Source organism: Blastomyces gilchristii (genome assembly GCF_000003855.2).
Source record: "Blastomyces gilchristii SLH14081 genomic scaffold supercont1.2, whole genome shotgun sequence".
In the NCBI taxonomy this organism is placed as follows: domain Eukaryota; kingdom Fungi; phylum Ascomycota; class Eurotiomycetes; order Onygenales; family Ajellomycetaceae; genus Blastomyces; species Blastomyces gilchristii.
This window is the reverse complement of record NW_003101681.1, coordinates 4616904-4633383: the sequence shown is the minus strand read 5'-3', so window position 1 is coordinate 4633383 and position 16480 is coordinate 4616904. Positions and strand designations below refer to the sequence as shown.

The 16480-nt window shown below is 47.8% G+C and overlaps 5 protein-coding genes across 5 annotated transcripts; 2 read left to right on the top strand and 3 right to left on the bottom strand.

The window, feature by feature from the left end:
• Window positions 1-32: 32 nt before the first annotated feature.
• On the bottom strand, window positions 33-3172 carry BDBG_01405 (uncharacterized protein). The gene has a single exon (XM_002628451.2). The coding sequence runs from the start codon at window positions 2124-2126 to the stop codon at window positions 648-650; it is 1479 nt and encodes a 492-aa protein (XP_002628497.1). The 5' UTR covers window positions 2127-3172; the 3' UTR covers window positions 33-647.
• BDBG_01404 (dynamin family protein) lies at window positions 2359-7443 on the top strand. Its single transcript, XM_002628450.2, has 2 exons — window positions 2359-5738; window positions 5829-7443. The coding sequence occupies exons 1-2, from the start codon at window positions 3275-3277 to the stop codon at window positions 5918-5920; spliced, it is 2556 nt and encodes an 851-aa protein (XP_002628496.2). The 5' UTR covers window positions 2359-3274; the 3' UTR covers window positions 5921-7443.
• On the bottom strand, window positions 7079-9650 carry BDBG_01403 (HypA protein; the record flags this gene model as incomplete). The annotated part of the gene is made up of 5 exons (XM_002628449.1): window positions 7079-7164; window positions 7852-8265; window positions 8475-8825; window positions 8914-9216; window positions 9497-9650. The coding sequence occupies 5 exons, from the start codon at window positions 9648-9650 to the stop codon at window positions 7079-7081; spliced, it is 1308 nt and encodes a 435-aa protein (XP_002628495.1).
• Window positions 9651-10628: 978 nt separating this feature from the next.
• Window positions 10629-14030, bottom strand: BDBG_01402 (DNA excision repair protein ERCC-3). The gene is made up of 3 exons (XM_002628448.2): window positions 13636-14030; window positions 13442-13576; window positions 10629-13349 (listed from the first exon to the last, which is right to left on the bottom strand). The coding sequence occupies exons 1-3, from the start codon at window positions 13661-13663 to the stop codon at window positions 11011-11013; spliced, it is 2502 nt and encodes an 833-aa protein (XP_002628494.1). The 5' UTR covers window positions 13664-14030; the 3' UTR covers window positions 10629-11010.
• BDBG_01401 (uncharacterized protein) lies at window positions 13962-15141 on the top strand. The gene is made up of 4 exons (XM_002628447.2): window positions 13962-14148; window positions 14215-14228; window positions 14351-14376; window positions 14499-15141. The coding sequence occupies exons 1-4, from the start codon at window positions 14140-14142 to the stop codon at window positions 14822-14824; spliced, it is 375 nt and encodes a 124-aa protein (XP_002628493.2). The 5' UTR covers window positions 13962-14139; the 3' UTR covers window positions 14825-15141.
• Window positions 15142-16480: the final 1339 nt, after the last annotated feature.

Genomic DNA, 16480 nt, shown 5'->3' with positions numbered 1-16480 from the left:
AAAAGTGTTCTATGCGGCCCCATAATGTCCGTGGAATCCAGGGCTACTGGATATTTTTATTCTAGTAGCGCCTGATAAGCTGCAGAGGGCGCAGCAGGAGACGCCTCATGAACGTTTAAACTACCAAGTTTTGCAAAGTTCTGCCTAAGGGGCCTGACACGATGGCGTCGTATGTTCGTATGGCTTCTCACTAAGCTTGATCAAATGCAGAGGGTGGGGAAAGGGGTAACAAATACAAACGGGAAGGAGAGATAACTGCCTTCTGTCTTAATTTACTTCATAGTGTCACAATATGTTTTGAATTTATTCAGATGTACGCAGTATATATCTCACATTGTGTTTTGTTTGATCCTTATTTCTTCACGAAAATTCATACCAGGGTGTCAGATTAGATTGTCATAAAATACAGAGTAAGAGAAATTGCAACAGTGAATAACAAAGGAAACCCAAAATACGTCGTGAATAATATTAAGTTCCAGCCTTAAAATGAGTGCAAACGCCCGACATTGATTAACGCTAAGAGTCAAAAAGAAAAAGAATGGAGAGGGAGACGGGAGAGCAATAATGTGATAACTGCATGCAGGTGGGCGTGGGGTCGAATCCCGAGAACTCGAGTAAGCAAAGAGGTGGAGAAAAGTGGAGATGGTTTAATCTTTCCAGAACCAGCCACCCTTCCTCTGGGAGCCACGATCGTTAGTCTGCTCGGCGCTCTGCAGCTGTGCCTGGCTGGTCTCACTTCCTGATGGTGGATGGTTGGCGTTTTCCACCTGAACGGTTTCATTGCTTTCTTCTTTTCCATCAGAGAACCGCTTCTTTCGAGTAATGGTAGTCTGCACCGAGCCGTCCGGCAGAGTCCTTCGCTCGGTGGTGGTGATGGTGGAAGTAATGTATGGAGACGGTGGAGAAGGCTGTGAGGCTTGAATGGAGGCTGTATCGTTGGAATTTACGTCCGAGCCATCACGTTGGAAGTCGAAGTCTTTATTCTCGACTGTATGCTGCCATCGCCTTTGTCCTTCCAATAGCCGTTCCCGTCTTCTGAGTCGGTCTTCAATTATCATTCCCATCAGTGGGCTTACTAAGGGAATATCCTCCTCGTCTGATGGTTCATTCACGCGGTCCAGAAATTTCTCGTACAGATCGAGTTCCGTGAGCCACTTGTCGCCCTGCATAGAGTGTTCCCGATCATCATATTCGTGGGAGGACCCAGGCCGAGACATCTTCCCTTTTCCTGCTCCATCGGTGGGCTGGCTGTATCTGTAGTTGAAATAATCGTTTGGACCCTTCTGGACATGAGTCCAATGGGGACCAAGGCTACCTCTGCCGATCATACCGGATATCCAATCTTTTGGCTTTTCTTTTCTGACGACCGCCCCCAAGTCACTATTTAACATATCTTTGCCATTTTCTATGCGCAATAGGTCTTCGAAAGCTTCTCGCCAACGCGGGGTGTCAGACTCGTGAGCCTCATGAGAAGGTATTAATGCGGAGAATAGCGAAGAGAGGGGTTTCTCGTATGGCTTGTGCCGCATATTTTTCTGGCGTTCGAGGTGGAGTGGGGAGTACGGAGAAAAGAGAAGGTACGAGATGGGCCAACCCTGGAAGGTCGAGGAGGATAGGAAATCGAAGGAAAATGGAAAGCTGGAACGGGGTAGAATTGAGAAGAAGTGCAACGGGTCAAGAGGCCACAGGTTCTCTAGCGGCGAATCAAATATAGACGACGGAAATTGATGCTCAAAATGTCGTCGACTTTCTAACCACGGTACATCAGATGGGTCATTCCCATCAGTGTAGGTAGTCGTACCACCATCACGCCCACAGGTGCACTTTTCAGAGCTGTGTCGTGAGCCGCTCGACTGGGAGTCTTGAGTACCAGCCCCAGTTTCTGTTGCGCGGAGCCTATGGTGATGGAATCTGACTGCGGGATCGCCTCCCTGGATGTACATCCAATCCCTTGGTGAGGGAGGGGAAAATGCGGAAGGAAGTCCTATCAACGATTGTAGTAATGCAGAGAAATGCTCATCAGCATAGCGGCGAAGTGCGATAAAGGTGTTTTCTTCATCGGGTTGGTGGTGGCCTTTGGAAGGGTTGGAAGAATGGGAGTGATTGCGGTCAGCAGAATCCGCCATGATCACGTCCACGAATCTGCAAGAAATAGGATGGAAGTACTCCGTATCCGTATGAAAAATCGAATAATCCTCAGATTATCTGCCAAGAATAAAACGTTGCCTGACGATGCTGCGTACGGAGTAGCCCAGGTTGGCTTGTTCCGGGTCCGTTAGCTAACATTGCTGTTGGGGACGATGAGTGAGGTCGTTGAGCGCGGGAGAAGAGTTTTCCCGAGAAAGTTGCCCCACCAACCGTTCTCTGACTTTTCATTGGTCAAGTCGCTTCAGGCGAGCTCTTCAGATTAGTCATCTTGACCAAGCAGTGCAAAAAATGTGCGATCCAAGTCACATGACTCTATCAAGAGCAACATTTGTCCCGATTAGGAAATATTAGACTACGTTTTCTCCACGCCAGCCATCTGCAGCAGAATTCCCTAAAGCCAAGAAAACCTGGACTCCGCTCGCGTTGATGTCGGCATGAGCCATGCGGCAATTATTCGATGACTCCATCTAAGTCTCCAAGCGAAATGGACTGGTTGCGCCACAAGTCTGTTTTATCCCTGCCACTGCATCCTGGAAAGTGAGCGCACCAAACCCTCCCCCCGCGCGAAGGCAACCCAGCCGGGTCTATCGTGAGAGTGGAGAGGGGTGGTATTTTTCCCTTGCTCTCGAATATTTCTGGAATGTCAGACGTCGTCCCCCCCCACGAACTTGGGCTCATGGCACCCTGGTTACCCATGGCTGCCAGACTTGTTATCCTCGCAATTGGGTCGAATGATCCTTGCCGATCCTCAAGGATCGCAAATGCACTTTTCTAATAGTTTCCACGATTTCCCCCCTCGTCCGCCGTGTGCCGCCGTTCGGTAAGATTTTAGGCCTTGGCAATGGAGTACTTGGAGGAAACCTCAGACAGGCCTCAGCTGTTGGATGGTGCTTTTAGCGTCCTTCGGCTTCTGCTTGGAGTGGAGCATCCCTGTCCTCCCTTATCCTCGCTTCTCTCAAATGCTGGGCCTGTTATAATAATAGCTGTGTCCAACCCATCATCTGATTTTATAGTCCTCTTGAACCAATATCATTGTTCTTTTCTGCGCTCGTGTTTTGTTCATCATCCCCTATGGCCTGTGCTTTGTTGACTCTCTATAAGTAGCCCAACGGGCCACAACTGAATTATGGATCCTTTCAGCCCTCTGCCTATCCATCGACTTGAATCCAAAGGCCAAGCGGATTTGCTTGCCCGGCTAGATGAACTTCGCGATTTGGGATTTCGCCGCCAGCTGGCTCTGCCCCAGCTGGTGGTTTGCGGTGACCAAAATAGTGGGAAGAGTTCAGTATTCCACGCCATAACGGGTATCCCATTGCCAACGAGCACTGAACCCTGCACCAGGTTCGCAACGGAAGTTATCCTGCGGAGGTCCGATGAAGCCTCAGTTTCAGTGAAAATCCGACCAGGCCCGGATGCCTCCCCGGATCATCGGCACAAACTAGGAATATTTTCGAGGTCACATAACTGGCTCCAGGATATTCCCAAACTATATTCAGAGGCTAGGCTGATCATGGGCTTGATTTCCGATGGAAGATACTCACTGGATGTCCTACAGCTGGAGGCTTCAGGCCCTACACTACCAGACCTGACAGTAGTTGACCTGCCCGGCCTTATCAATCGACCAGGGCACCATCAACGAATGGAGGATGTTACTATCATCCAAAGCCTAACTGAGTCTTACATGAGGAACCCTCGGAGCATCCTGCTAGCCGTTGTATCCGCTGAGCGTAATATATCTCAACAAATTGTGTTACGGATGACGAAATCCTGCAGCCCTCGCACAATGGCAATCATAACGAAACCTGATCACCTAGAACCCGGCTCTTCTACCGAGGAAAACTACTTTGCACGTGCTAAAAACCAAGATACGCCCCTGCGCTTAGGATGGCACGTTCTAGTGAATAACGATTCTAACGAGAGGCGAAATCGCCATTTCCAACGTGATGACATGGAAAATTTGTTTTTCACTACCACAAGGCCTTGGAAGGCCCTTTCTCCAAATTCCGTCGGCATTCAGTCGCTTCGAAGTCGACTAAGCAAAATTCTACTTGGCCAAATCGAGTCGCAGCTGTCCAACCTGTCTACCGAACTTCAACAGGACCTTGAAACGAGCCGCGTGCTACTGCAAAAGCTCGGACCGGATCGAAAGTCGGGTGCGTCTCACCGATTGTATCTAACAACTATTGCTGAACGATATCAAGCCCTCGCACGATCAGCCACGGCTGGCGAATATCATGATTCCTATTTCCGTTATCACCCACAAACGTCGATGCGGCGATTGAGATCTGTAATCCGAAACTGGGCTGAAGACTTTGCTACGGATATGGAGGAGCGTGGCCATAGTTATAACCTGTACGATGATACGTCTTCGGATGGCCCACCACAAATGCCAGAACAAGCCTTACCCGATAGCCCTCAACCAGTTCCACGATCATCTTTTATTCGAGGACTTGCTGAACTGTTCAAGCAAAACGGAGGCCGTGAATCAAAAGGATTGGTTAATTCTCAGGTCATATGCGAGCTATTTATTCGCTATTCGCTCAAATGGACACCGATGGCAAAATCTCATGTATACGAGCTTTGGAAGAAGGTAAAGCGATTTTTGGACGATCTCCTCCATCACATTGCGGGTGCTACAGTTGGCGAAGCCATACTCAGGAAAATACTAGACCAGGAGATGAGCAACAAGTTGCAGGCACTTAACGGCAAAATAGACGAGCTAGCAACGCCCTTTAAACAAATTGTTCCTTCAACCTTGAATCGAAAATTAACTACGAAAATCCATCGACTTCGTGCCCTAAGTGGTCCAAACGGCATGGATGATAACATGGATGACGGCACTGAATTCAATGTTTATTCTGAAATTCTCGATTGCATGGAAACTTATTATGCCGCCACATTACCAGTATTCATTGACAATGTTGCTTTTCTTGCAGTGGAAAATTGCCTTGTGGCAAACTTGGAGAATCTTATTTCTCCGTCTATGATGGCACAATTGTCAACTGAACAAATCGAACGTATCGCAGCTGATTCCGACGACACCAGGATCGCACGAATGCAACTCGCCGACAAGGTTAAAGTGCTAGAACTCGCGGTGGACTCATGCAGACGTTGCGAAATGGCGGGGATCCAGTCTGCTGCGCAGAATTATCGTGAACCAGTTAAAAATGACTTAAATGACTACATCACGGCAGACACGCCTGAGCCATCGCCTGAACAATCACCGACACCTGATATCAGCCCTCCAAAAACGATCAGCTCGTCAAAAAATGAAGAGAACTCTAGAGCGGATGAATCTATTGCACTAAGTCGGTCTTCCAGTGAATCCAGTCGGAGCGTTTCTGAGCTCTCTCAGACTGAAGCAACATCCCCTTCCCTCATGTCCCCCTCCTTGATCGACACCATTTCAACAAGGCCCAAAAGCCCCACAAGGACTGAGTCTAGTTCTGGAGGTAGCAGGAAGGGATCGTTGCTTAGATCCGGCTTCCGAAAACGAATCCTCAAAAACAAACCCGCCAGCTCGATCATAGAAGATAATAAATCGAGGACCACCACCTCAACCCCGGACTCCGAACGGAAACCTGATACGAGTAAGAGAACCTTTTCGCCGGACACACTTAACTTTTTCATTTATAGTATGTCAATCTCTTAACTTCTTTCTGATATATAACACTTTTCAGGCTCCATCCATTCTTCAAAAAAATCGAGCCCCCGTCCGAAATACAATTATGGTACTCTGTATCAATGTGCCTACTATTACTACACCATGTAGATACAAAGGTGGGCGGGGATAGGTCTGCTTCACGTAGGGGCCTATCTACCTTTGATATCTTCCCCAATCCCCCCAATCAGCCTGATTTTTGTTTTTCCCTTTTCTCACTGCATGTTTTCAAAGTCATTTCTTTTACCTGCAACGATATCCATTTCCCTTTTCCTGCCCTTGTTCTCCCCTTTTTGCGAGCCTTGACGTTTTTCATCATTTTACCGGCGCAACTACCAATAGGGCCGGTGTCTTCTACATATACGCATCTATGTCTTACCTGATCCTTTGATTATCTCACTTTGCTCTCCTGTTTCCTTCGAAAAAAAAAAGGGGGAGAGGGGGAGAGGGGAGGGGGGGGGGGAGGGGGGAGGGCCGGGGGAGTTGTTTGTTTATTATTATTATTCTTTTTTTTGGACGGCATGGGATGGTTGGTGTATGAGAAACATAGAATGAAGTTGCGCTTATTTTCGGCGTTTTATTCTTTTTTCTAACATGATTCACCACTCAACAAACTCATTCAGTCAATGTAACATGGCGGCGCCGGGGCGGTAAGACCTCGGAATTGGCATGTTGAGGGATGATTATATAAGGGCAGCTGTTCGGGTGGGCTTGATCAACTACTTGATCAATGAGCTCTAGGCCTACAAGTGGATGAGACAGTAACAAAGATGCTAAGGTTCAAGTAGAGATTATCACTGATCTCTAGGATGATGACTCAGCTAGCTAGTAATAGAACTTCTCTAAGATTTAGTGACTTCTCACTCAGAGAATATATATACTATGGTAAATAGTTTATAACTATCATCCATCCACTGGCAATAATAGCAAATTGTCGTAATGCAAGTTAATTTGGGCAGGTGGGAAGGGGAGATTGATAAAAAAAAATTACAAAACAGCAAAATACCATGACCCTGTTCCATAACCATCCATGACTACCCATGGATAGGATAGGATGGTTGTTTACCTTTGCGTTATCTGTTAGCAACCATTCGCAATGTCCATAGCCCATGTCAGAAAACCCAGGATGGTTCGACAAACAAGTGAGAAGGGAAAGAAAAAAGAGCCCATTCTTTTCCCAAGCATGTTCCCGAGCATCTAGAACAAATGCACAAATGCACAAATGCACAGATTCAGCCCCCAGAATTGTTTCGCTCAGGCGCGCCTCTTTTATCTCTCCGCAACCCCTTCCCACGCCCGGTCGTCGCCAACATGCCTAATCCACATCTCGTCGTCGCCCTGGACGGAATCGATAACTTGATCAGAGAGGGGTGGATGTCAGCAAATAATAATTATTTTTTTTTTCTGTTAGGAAATATTAAAAGTAGTATTGCGTTGTTAAACTTTTGTAAAGAGTGTTTGTCAGCTCAATTGCAGGATTCAGGGGTGGTCGAAATGAACAATGTGCAGGCGGGGAAGATAACTAAGACTAGATTAAAAACCGGGGCATGGGAGCCTTCACAGGTTTATTATTATTGGGGTTTCCTTGGGACGAAACTTGGGAAAATGGGATTCAGGTTTCGGGCCTTCGGGAATTAAAATATTTATTGTAGGCTACTGGGGCAAAAGAGCTCAGTCACCACCAGCGCACTGCTGGTAGAAGGGCCGATCAACCCGGGACCCCCAACATTTATTTGTTTTTTGTTGTTTTTTTTTTTTTTTTTTTTTTTTTTTTTTTGGTTCTGGAACTCGGGCCATTTCGGGTAGACAGGGGTAAGGGCTTAGTGCAGCTAAACAGGGACCAAGGAGAGCGCTGGCTCGCAACGATGTAACTCCAGGTGAGGCGGGGGAGGGGTACAAAATGGATTTGGAGGAGTGAGAGCGCTGATAGGGCACAAGTAATGAAACCCGAGGAAAAAATGCATTTGGAATGAATTCATGAGGACTGAATGAGTTTGTCGAGCCTGTTAAAGTGTTCAAAAATCTGGAATAAAAGAACTCACCCATGTTCGCCAGCTTAATCCACATATCTCCCCTGACTAAGAACGCCTCTTGATACTTCTCATCCGCTTCAAACGGTTTACACAGCTTCTCCCCATACGCAAGCGTGCGGACAAACTTTGACACATGCCCGTCTTCCCGGGGATGGTGAATGGCCTGGGCAAACACTTCCTCCCACGATATTTTTGGTTTGTAGCTTGCAATTTCTTCCAGTCGGAGCTCTGCAGCACCACGAGAGGCGTACATCATGAGGTCCACACGACCTTTCCACTCCAGGACGCGTAGTTTGTTCTGCTTACTGATCCACGGCTGGGTGGCGAATGCAGCCAGGAAAATTGTGCTGGTAACGCAGTGCATGTAGAAAAAATCGAATTTGATCCTCTTGTTGGGACGCTGTGCTGCGCCAGCGAAATAGGCTGTTGATACTTTGAGTTACTCTCTTTTCCACAGTTCGCACCGAACCAGTGGAAAACAATGACAGGGGAACATGATTGATGAAGAGGGGAGGGGCGCATGTAGGCACGCACGCAGCATGGTTGGATATGCATGGTCTCTGTACCCTGGGATGGGAGCATTGGAGTGTAGGGGTACCACGGTTGTGTTTGGAGATAGGGATGTCACGTACCAACAGCGTTGAACAGTTCGGCTAGCTTCTCTTCCAGCTGGCCTGGACCCACTGAGAATTGGCTCGCAATTTCAATGATCTCGTCTGGAGCTCGAGCCAACAATCCGTTGATTTTATTCGGATCTTCCCAGCGCCCTGCTTCCCGCAATTTGGTGTTTGCGCGAATCTCCCGCAGGAGCTGAGAGAGGGGCTTCTTCCCCTCTTTCCCAACACCGCCTGCTACCTCCTCGGCAGGCAGGAGGAATGTAAGGTTTGATTCATGAACTGCAGTTTCGGCAAGTGCCTCTGCAACAATGGCTGGCTGGTTGAACTCGAAGCCAAATCCGAGCTGGATGAACGGGTGAATGACTCCTGTAGGGCAGGGTTCCGTTAGTATGCCAGCCAGTGACACGGGCAGGGAAACGGTGGGATGGGCGGAAAACCAGCACAAGCGCCATACCAGCGAAGAGCCGGACAAGCATATCATCCGCTAGCTTATCCCCGGCGAAAAGGTACTCATTCACCACTGGCTCTATCCCCCTGTTTTCAATTTGGCGCTGAAAATATGCTAGGAAGTTAGGATATTGATCCGGTATTCCTACATAAGAATTGAATTGGATCTTGTCACTCAGCTTCTGCACTGTCGCTTCATCGACTAGGCGACGAGGCAGCTGGTAAGCAGCAGTGCGGTCGAAAGCCTCCTGGATGACATCTGGGGACGCCCCCAAAGCATAGGTGGTTAAAATGTGGTGGGCCAGATGATCTGCCGGAGGTTAGTCTCATTGATATGGTTAAAGCTGCTGTACAAGGGACAATAGGGCGGAAATGTGGAGAGGATGGGACGGTTGCATATCCATTTTGGCCAGGATGAATATCTATATAGTTTGGTGAGGTTATCTGCCAAGCAGACCGTTGACTTGATTGAACTCAAATACGAAAAGAACGCATTGTTAATGTAACCTGAGGGGCTTGTATATCAATCTTTGACAAGCGGGGCAGCGTTCAGGAAAATTAGAACTGCAGATTCAAACAACCGAACATACTGTGAAAACCCTTATCGTTGTTAAAGAAAACATGGTATCTCTCCATATCCGCCTGCAACATTTCGGATGCCTTTTTTGCAGAATCGGCCTTCTGGTGAAGCCCGAGAAGCCCCGTATCGTTGGGGGACACGCTGATATGGGTGGCGGTAGCCATGGCTCTTAACGGGCTCAAGTTTCGCGTTTGCTTTGAAGATATGGGCGAAGTGCGACTTGGACTCTCGAGAGGGAGAAGGAGATGACCCAATGCTGGCTGTCCTCGCGGCTGCTTTCGGTGTATCCAGGATCAAGCACCTGGTTGAGGAAGTGAAGGCAGGCCTCTGTAGCGTTCTTCTGGATGCTCGGGTGGGTATCTGGGAACAACAAGGTATATTCTTAGCTGCCTGGTGCCGATGCCGTTGGACAGCGCCGATCATAAGGTGGAAATTTATAGGTTGCAGACAAAATAATGTGTCAAACTGTCTCCTTGATTGCTTTGCAGTTTCTCCATGCCACCCTAGCAGATCCGCGCAAGGGGGGTTTTATATATGTCCATTGGCGCCATCAAATGCGGGGCAGCAGTTAGGAGGGCCAGAGAGGGGAGAAGGATCGTTATTCATGATTCAACGCCAGAACACGAGCTTTTGTCCTGCCCTGGATTTTTAGAAGCCTCTGCGGTCGCGCGAACCCGTTGAAGCGTTTAGCCTAACCATCACATATGTAGCTACATTCTTTGGGCTTCATACCTAGGGGCTTTGAAAGCCCAAAAGGTGTTTATTGGTAAGCGACTCCGTCCAACACGGGAATGGACCTATGGCGGATGGGATATTGATTAGCAGTTTGGTGTTCGGCTGGAGGTCTGGACGTCCGAGTAAAGATCCAAATCAGAAATAAATATATGCCCCTGTTGGTGGAAACAAAGTCTTTGATAAGAATACAGAGTTGCGTAGTGCTGGTCTTGGTGGCGAAGCTGGTGACACCCTCCTGCGCCTAACTACGAGCGCCCTTGTGATGTAAATAGCACATCCGGCTCGTTGATGGCTTAGATAGAGATTGGACTGAATATCGTTTGAGTTTGGTTTTGAGAGTAGCTCAGAACGAGACAAGCTGAGAACGTAGAAGTTCTAAACGAGTTTAGTATTAGAAATGTGTGGACGTTCGATGTGTGAAGCTGGGTATGGTATACTGAGCATACTCTCCCAATATATGAATATTTAATCCCATTGAGATTTCCGTATATCTGATGTCATAGCGGTTTACGCGTAAGTGGGAGGTATGATCAAAAACACAGGAAATAAATAAATGATGACTTCATTTTATTGACTCTATTAGTACATGCCACAAGAAGGCGAGATAAACCCAGGCGATACATCTTATATCCGTCAGATCAATTCCCCTAGCATCCAATTCATCGTCCAAGTAGACCAGAGCCAATGGGAATCACAGAAAATATAAAATAAAATAAACAGTTATCTTAAATACCCAAAATCTCATACGTCCAACGGACGATTAAAGAATAAAGTAAACGCATTTCCAGTCTACTTTTTATCCAGACCAAGTGCTTTCCTTCTTTTCAAGCGATCTCTCTCAATCTTCTTGAATAGGGGGTGCTGTCCGGCCTTCTCCCTCAGCTGTTTATTCCTACTCTTATTATGTTCGATATACGCCATGTCCTCACCTCCAGCAAGGCCGCTCAAGGTCGCCGCGCTGCGTTTCACCGCCGCTTTCTTTGCTGCGCCTCGCGCTTTTGGCCCTCCTGAGCGCTCGCTGAAAAGATCGTCCACGACTTCTTCCACAGCTGCGGATGTCTCATTCTGCAGCATCACTTCCTGTAGAAGTTCACGACGTTCCGCTGGGGTGGCATATGCGAGTCCTTCAAGGTTTTCAATCCCTTCAAGGTGCGTGATCACCTTGAACGCGTATCCCTGGTCAACTAAGAAAGCTTGCCGTTTGGAGGAATAAAACATCTCATCTGTGTCTTTTGACACAAGCGAGTAGAAGAAAGCATTGAATCCTTCGTCGTTCCTTCGTTTTGCTCGTAGGATACGTCCGAGACGCTGTGCCTCCTGACGACGAGAGCCATAATGCGACGAGATCTGTATCAAGCAAGTCGCTTCAGGCAGATCTAGAGAGGTATCGCCAATCTTGGACAGGAAGATTGTATTAACTTGCTCGTTATGCTGGAAGTTCTCTAGAATCCGTAGTCGTTCGTTTTGAGGCGTTCCACCGTAGATGTAGGCCTTGTTCAATTTCAGAGCATATCGTTCGAGAGCGTAAACGTTGTCAGAGAAAACAATGACTTTGTCTCCACGCTTTTCGTGGTAATCGATCAAGAACTGGCACGCCTGGAACTTCCTGGGATTCATGATGTAGAGCAAAGCTGCCTTTCTGGATTTCTCACGCATATATTCTGTATAGAACTCTGTTGTCATGGGGCACCATACCTCGGCACATTGAACTTTGGCAATGTGCCCCTGTTCAGCCAACTCCATCCAGTTTGCTTCATACAGCTTGGGCCCAATCAAGAAATTTAAGTCCTTGATCTTGTCATCCTCACGCAGTAGCGTCGCAGTGAGTCCAAGTTTCGTCTGAGTAGCAATGGCCGAAGTGACTTTCCGGAACATCGATGCTGGGACGACGTGGACCTCATCTAAGATCATCAAACCCCATTCTCTAGATTGCATCCAGTCCATCATTTTCTCCGCATCATGGGAACGAGCCCTTGTTTGGGACACCATGGAGTACGTGGACACAATAATTCCAGTATTTCTCCGGAATTTTTCCTTGTTGTCAGACGTGAAAACGGCAATATCACTGGGGTCAATATTAGACCACCGGAGGAATTCGTTCCTCCACTGAACAACAGACATTGAGCTAGTGCAAAGGATGATAGTCCCTTTCTTGATGGTACAAGCAGCCGTTATACCGACTAGAGTTTTTCCTGCACCACAGGGTAGCACGATGATCCCGCTCTTAGCTCGTCCGTTGCCAAACATTTTACTCAAACTTTTCTCCTGGTAACTTCGGATTTGCGCATTAGGCTTCAAGTCGATGTCTAGAGTAGGGTTGATTTCATCATTTCTGAAATCATATTCCTCGAGAGCTGGACAGCCCATACTTTGGCACCGAGCCTTTACCGCTTCCACGGCAGTATTTGGGATCTCGAAGCTGTGAACCTGAGCTGGGTCGTCGTCATCATCCTCTTCCCTCAAATCAACCAAGAGGTCATCCTCCTTTGGCCGTCCATTTGTTTCTCCCTCCATTTGTTTCTGGTCTGGGTTTTGTTTCACCCCAGCAGCATCCTTAGTTCCGGGAATAACCAACCCTGCCATTTTGGGAGCGGCCTGCTGTATTATGCCCTCCGAATTTTGCAATCTCTGCGGCCCAATAACTTCATCTTGAAGTAGCATCTGCAAAGTGGCTGGATCCGAGCTCTCCACAAAAAATCTATTGTATTTCAAAACGACCTTAATCTTTCCATACGATTTGGTAAAATTAATGATGAAGGACTTGATCGCTTCCGGTAGCGGCGTTTTCGACAGACGATCTAGGAAGTTAATGATATCCCCAGGTAGTAAGCCCACCGATACTGCAGCGTACAGGCTGTTCCCCGTTAATCGATACTCGTGTAGATGCGTAGGCCTCGATAGAGGCTCAGCTATCGTCGTAAGGAAATCCTGCGCCTGGGATGCCAGGGGCGAGAAGCTTTCCAGGGTAATGGTACCCTTCAATGGCTCGATCCATAGTGGTCGGTTTGCATGGTCGGGCTTCAAAGGCAAGGACGAGAAATCCTTATAACCAAAATGTGGATCTTGTCGCTGGACGTCCGCTTTCTTCTTTTGGCTGAACGCCTGAAGAGAAAACTTCTCGACCACCTCTGCTCCCGGGCAAATGTACATTCATTTAGCAACGAAATGCACGCAAGCTTGAAATCAAAAGAATCCTCCCTAAGCAAGAGTTTGGACTCACGTTTTAAGCTATCACCGTCATATTCACTGTCGTCTGCAGCCCCTGAGTCTGAGTATTCATCGCTGCTCAGGACACTCTGGGGAGCAGAAACCGGGACCGGAGTGGATCGTTTGGAAGCCCGTCCTGAATTACCACCTACCAGAACTGGTCAGTGACAGTGAAAGCAAACCCTAGCAAACAAGGGATAAGCATACTGCCAGCTGCCTTCCTTTTTGGAGGCATACTATCGCAAATCACGTCTGGCGAGGTGGCGACAAACCCTCAACTTTACCTATGGTGTGTGTATTGCAGCCGTTACAGAGGCGACAGCATCCGGCTTCAGAGCAAAATAACTGCCTTATCCCAAGCACGTTATACCGGTGAGAATGTTGCTTATGAGTCTTTTCGCCGGTGGTTGTTGGCAAGAAAGAGAAACCGGTCTCCCGGCAATTGGTTTGAGGTTTATGATAAGGCGGCTGCCGCTGACTCATCACACGCCCTCTGCATCACGTGATTATTTCCAAGTATCTGAGCCAGGAACGCTGACTCGACTCTGATTGGCTGGCGGAAACTTCAACGACGTCAAGCTCCGGCCCGCAACTTTTTGCCCGGCCAGAATCCCCTGCTTTTTTCCTGCTCGTGTATAGCCTCCAACGGCCAATTTGCCAACACCCAGTTGAACAGAGAACCGGCAATCGAGTGGTCTCAATTATATTAAAATGAATACTGTACGTTGCAATACCCCCTAAGTTCGAGAATATCAGTAATACTAATCCTTAATGTGTGGTGTTCAGATTAGATCTACCTGGTACGTCTACCACATACACCCAGAGCAGCATGCCTTGCCAAACAGCTATCCCACCGTCACATAACCTTTTGGGCATATATTTCTACGGCATCTGACCGGTATTTCTATCTTATTACAAACAGGGTTGGCTGGGGCGCCCTCTGCGTCGGTACGTAACGCCATGCAAAAAGCCCTCCCTCCAATCTTCCCAAATAACATACCCCATTTAAACCGAATACATTTATCTTAATCTAACCGTTTCCCTCCCTATCTTCTCGCCACCCTCCACAGCCGGCGGCGGCGCATACTACTTTGCCAAAAAATCCATAAACGCCGACCGCGCCCAACGACACGAAGAAGCCCAGCGCCGCAAAGAGGAAGCCTTTCGAAGGGAACATTCCGCAAAGTCGCCGTCATCCTCCGGTGGGGGGTTGACAAATATGACCCGCGCGAAATCCGCGGCAGAGATGGACGATACGGGCAGTCCGAGTAGGGAAGCTGGACATGATCCTGCCGCAACGAGGCATGAGCCCGAGACGTCAGCGGAGAGGGTTGATGAGAAGGGGAAGTATGAAGCGGCAGAAAAATTTACATCAAGGAAGGGGAATCGGCTTTAAGCTTATTTTGGAGAAGTTTGGGAGTTTTTTTTTTTTTTTTTTTTTTTTTTTTTTTTGACCAATGGGTTTTCTGCTAACCTGCGCGAATGGGGAGGTGTGCCAAAGACACAAAAAAATGGAGATAGTCGTATGGACTGGAGACGTCTGGAAACATCTTGAGGTATGTGGCGGGCTTTGTGTGAAGTATATTGTAGAAAAATGTTGTACGATTAAATTGCTGGAACGATCCTTTGAAAATCCTCCCTTTTGTTGTACTGTACATACTCTTGTTTGGGAGGGGTAGTTAAAACAAAATGTTGATCACTTCGCAAATCCGACCCCAGTTCCCTAACGCCAAAATTTGAACCTGCTTCTTGTAAGTCGTTTCCACAGTCCATGCTAAACATTATGTCACAAAGAAATGAACCAGTCTGTCCAAATCTACCCCATTCGAAGTGCCCTTAGGTATATAAATATATAACCTAGAAACAACGATGCAGCAAATCGCTCATCCGGTTACGCCGTTTTCATAACCTCTCATTCTTAAACGGCTCTCGTTCCAAAACGAAATATTCCATTCCCCAACCAATCCCCGAATAAATACCCATGCTGGCGAAAAGGTAGGTCATTTATCATGATATGTAGTACGTACGTAGTGTTATCGGTATATTTATAGGTAACGGGCCAGTAGTATATATGTATGGATGTATGTATGGATTTCATGACGCCCTTTAGCGGGCATGAAAGCAGAGGGGGGGGTATCTAAGGGAAGTGCGCCGTTCATTAGCTTGCCATCCAGAGCTATTCAATAACTAACTATAAATCGGACTAGATATTTATTCAGGAAGTCCCAAAAGCAAAGGAGGAAGAACTGAGTGATGCAAAATAAAATCAACTCAACCTATTCGCATGCGGATTGCCTAGCTTCTTCTCGCGCGAACTCTGGATGGCGGGCGGGATAAAGGGGACCACGACTAGAGAGGTGATCCCAGACATTGTTAGGAGTCTGTGAGCGCGAGTCTCAGGCTTTGGTGCCCGGGCGGAGAATTGGCGGATTGGCACTCGTATCATCGTCGCGGAGGGGAAGGAAGGGAGGTGAGAGTGGTTGATTGCGCAGTGCGGGGTGGCGGGGGTGGCGGGGATTGACTCCCTAGTTGAGCATAGGCACTAGGAAGTGCAAGATGTCGGGGAGCTTGGGATGTGAATGGCCAGCTCTTAAGACGAGAGGGGGGAGGGAGGAGGGAAAGGGGCATCTGTGTTCGTTAAGGTGGAGGTTGATAGGATAATAGAGTCCGCAGGTCATTTGGGGTTGGTTGTTTGGAGGATCGATCTATATATAAGTAGTAATGAGGGGTTGGTAAAACTAGTTGATGATGGTAGGGCGATCCACGGCATCAGAAGGAGGTGGTGGAGTCATCCATCTTACGATATATAGCATGCTCTTCTGCCTCAACGATGGATGTGAATGGACCGAAGAACAGATCTTGGAGACCTGTGGGCTCTTTCGGCGTAACGGTTAACCTTGCACTGGACTAACTAATCTCAATAGCAGATCAACCCTTGCCGTGGGGCGGCCATCCATCGTAAGATATGCTCAGCATCCTTTTCCGGCGCCCATGAGCTCAAACTACTGCCCTGTCAAAAGCAATTTCTCACTAATTTTCAGATTCAAATACC

Bases quoted from the DNA above. Each gene is read 5' to 3' on its own strand.
- BDBG_01405 (XM_002628451.2), bottom strand. From the start codon at position 2,126: ATGGCGGATTCTGCTGACCGCAATCACTCCCATTCTTCCAACCCTTCC.
- BDBG_01404 (XM_002628450.2), top strand. From the start codon at position 3,275: ATGGATCCTTTCAGCCCTCTGCCTATCCATCGACTTGAATCCAAAGGC. The intron at 5,739-5,828 runs GTAAGAGAACCT...AACACTTTTCAG, and splicing joins CGAACGGAAACCTGATACGA to GCTCCATCCATTCTTCAAAA.
- BDBG_01402 (XM_002628448.2), bottom strand. From the start codon at position 13,663: ATGCCTCCAAAAAGGAAGGCAGCTGGCA. The intron at 13,577-13,635 runs GTATGCTTATCC...CAGTTCTGGTAG, and splicing joins AAAAAGGAAGGCAGCTGGCA to GTGGTAATTCAGGACGGGCT. The intron at 13,350-13,441 runs GTGAGTCCAAAC...GCCCGGGAGCAG, and splicing joins TGACGGTGATAGCTTAAAAC to AGGTGGTCGAGAAGTTTTCT.
- BDBG_01401 (XM_002628447.2), top strand. The intron at 14,377-14,498 runs GTACGTAACGCC...CACCCTCCACAG, and splicing joins CTGGGGCGCCCTCTGCGTCG to CCGGCGGCGGCGCATACTAC.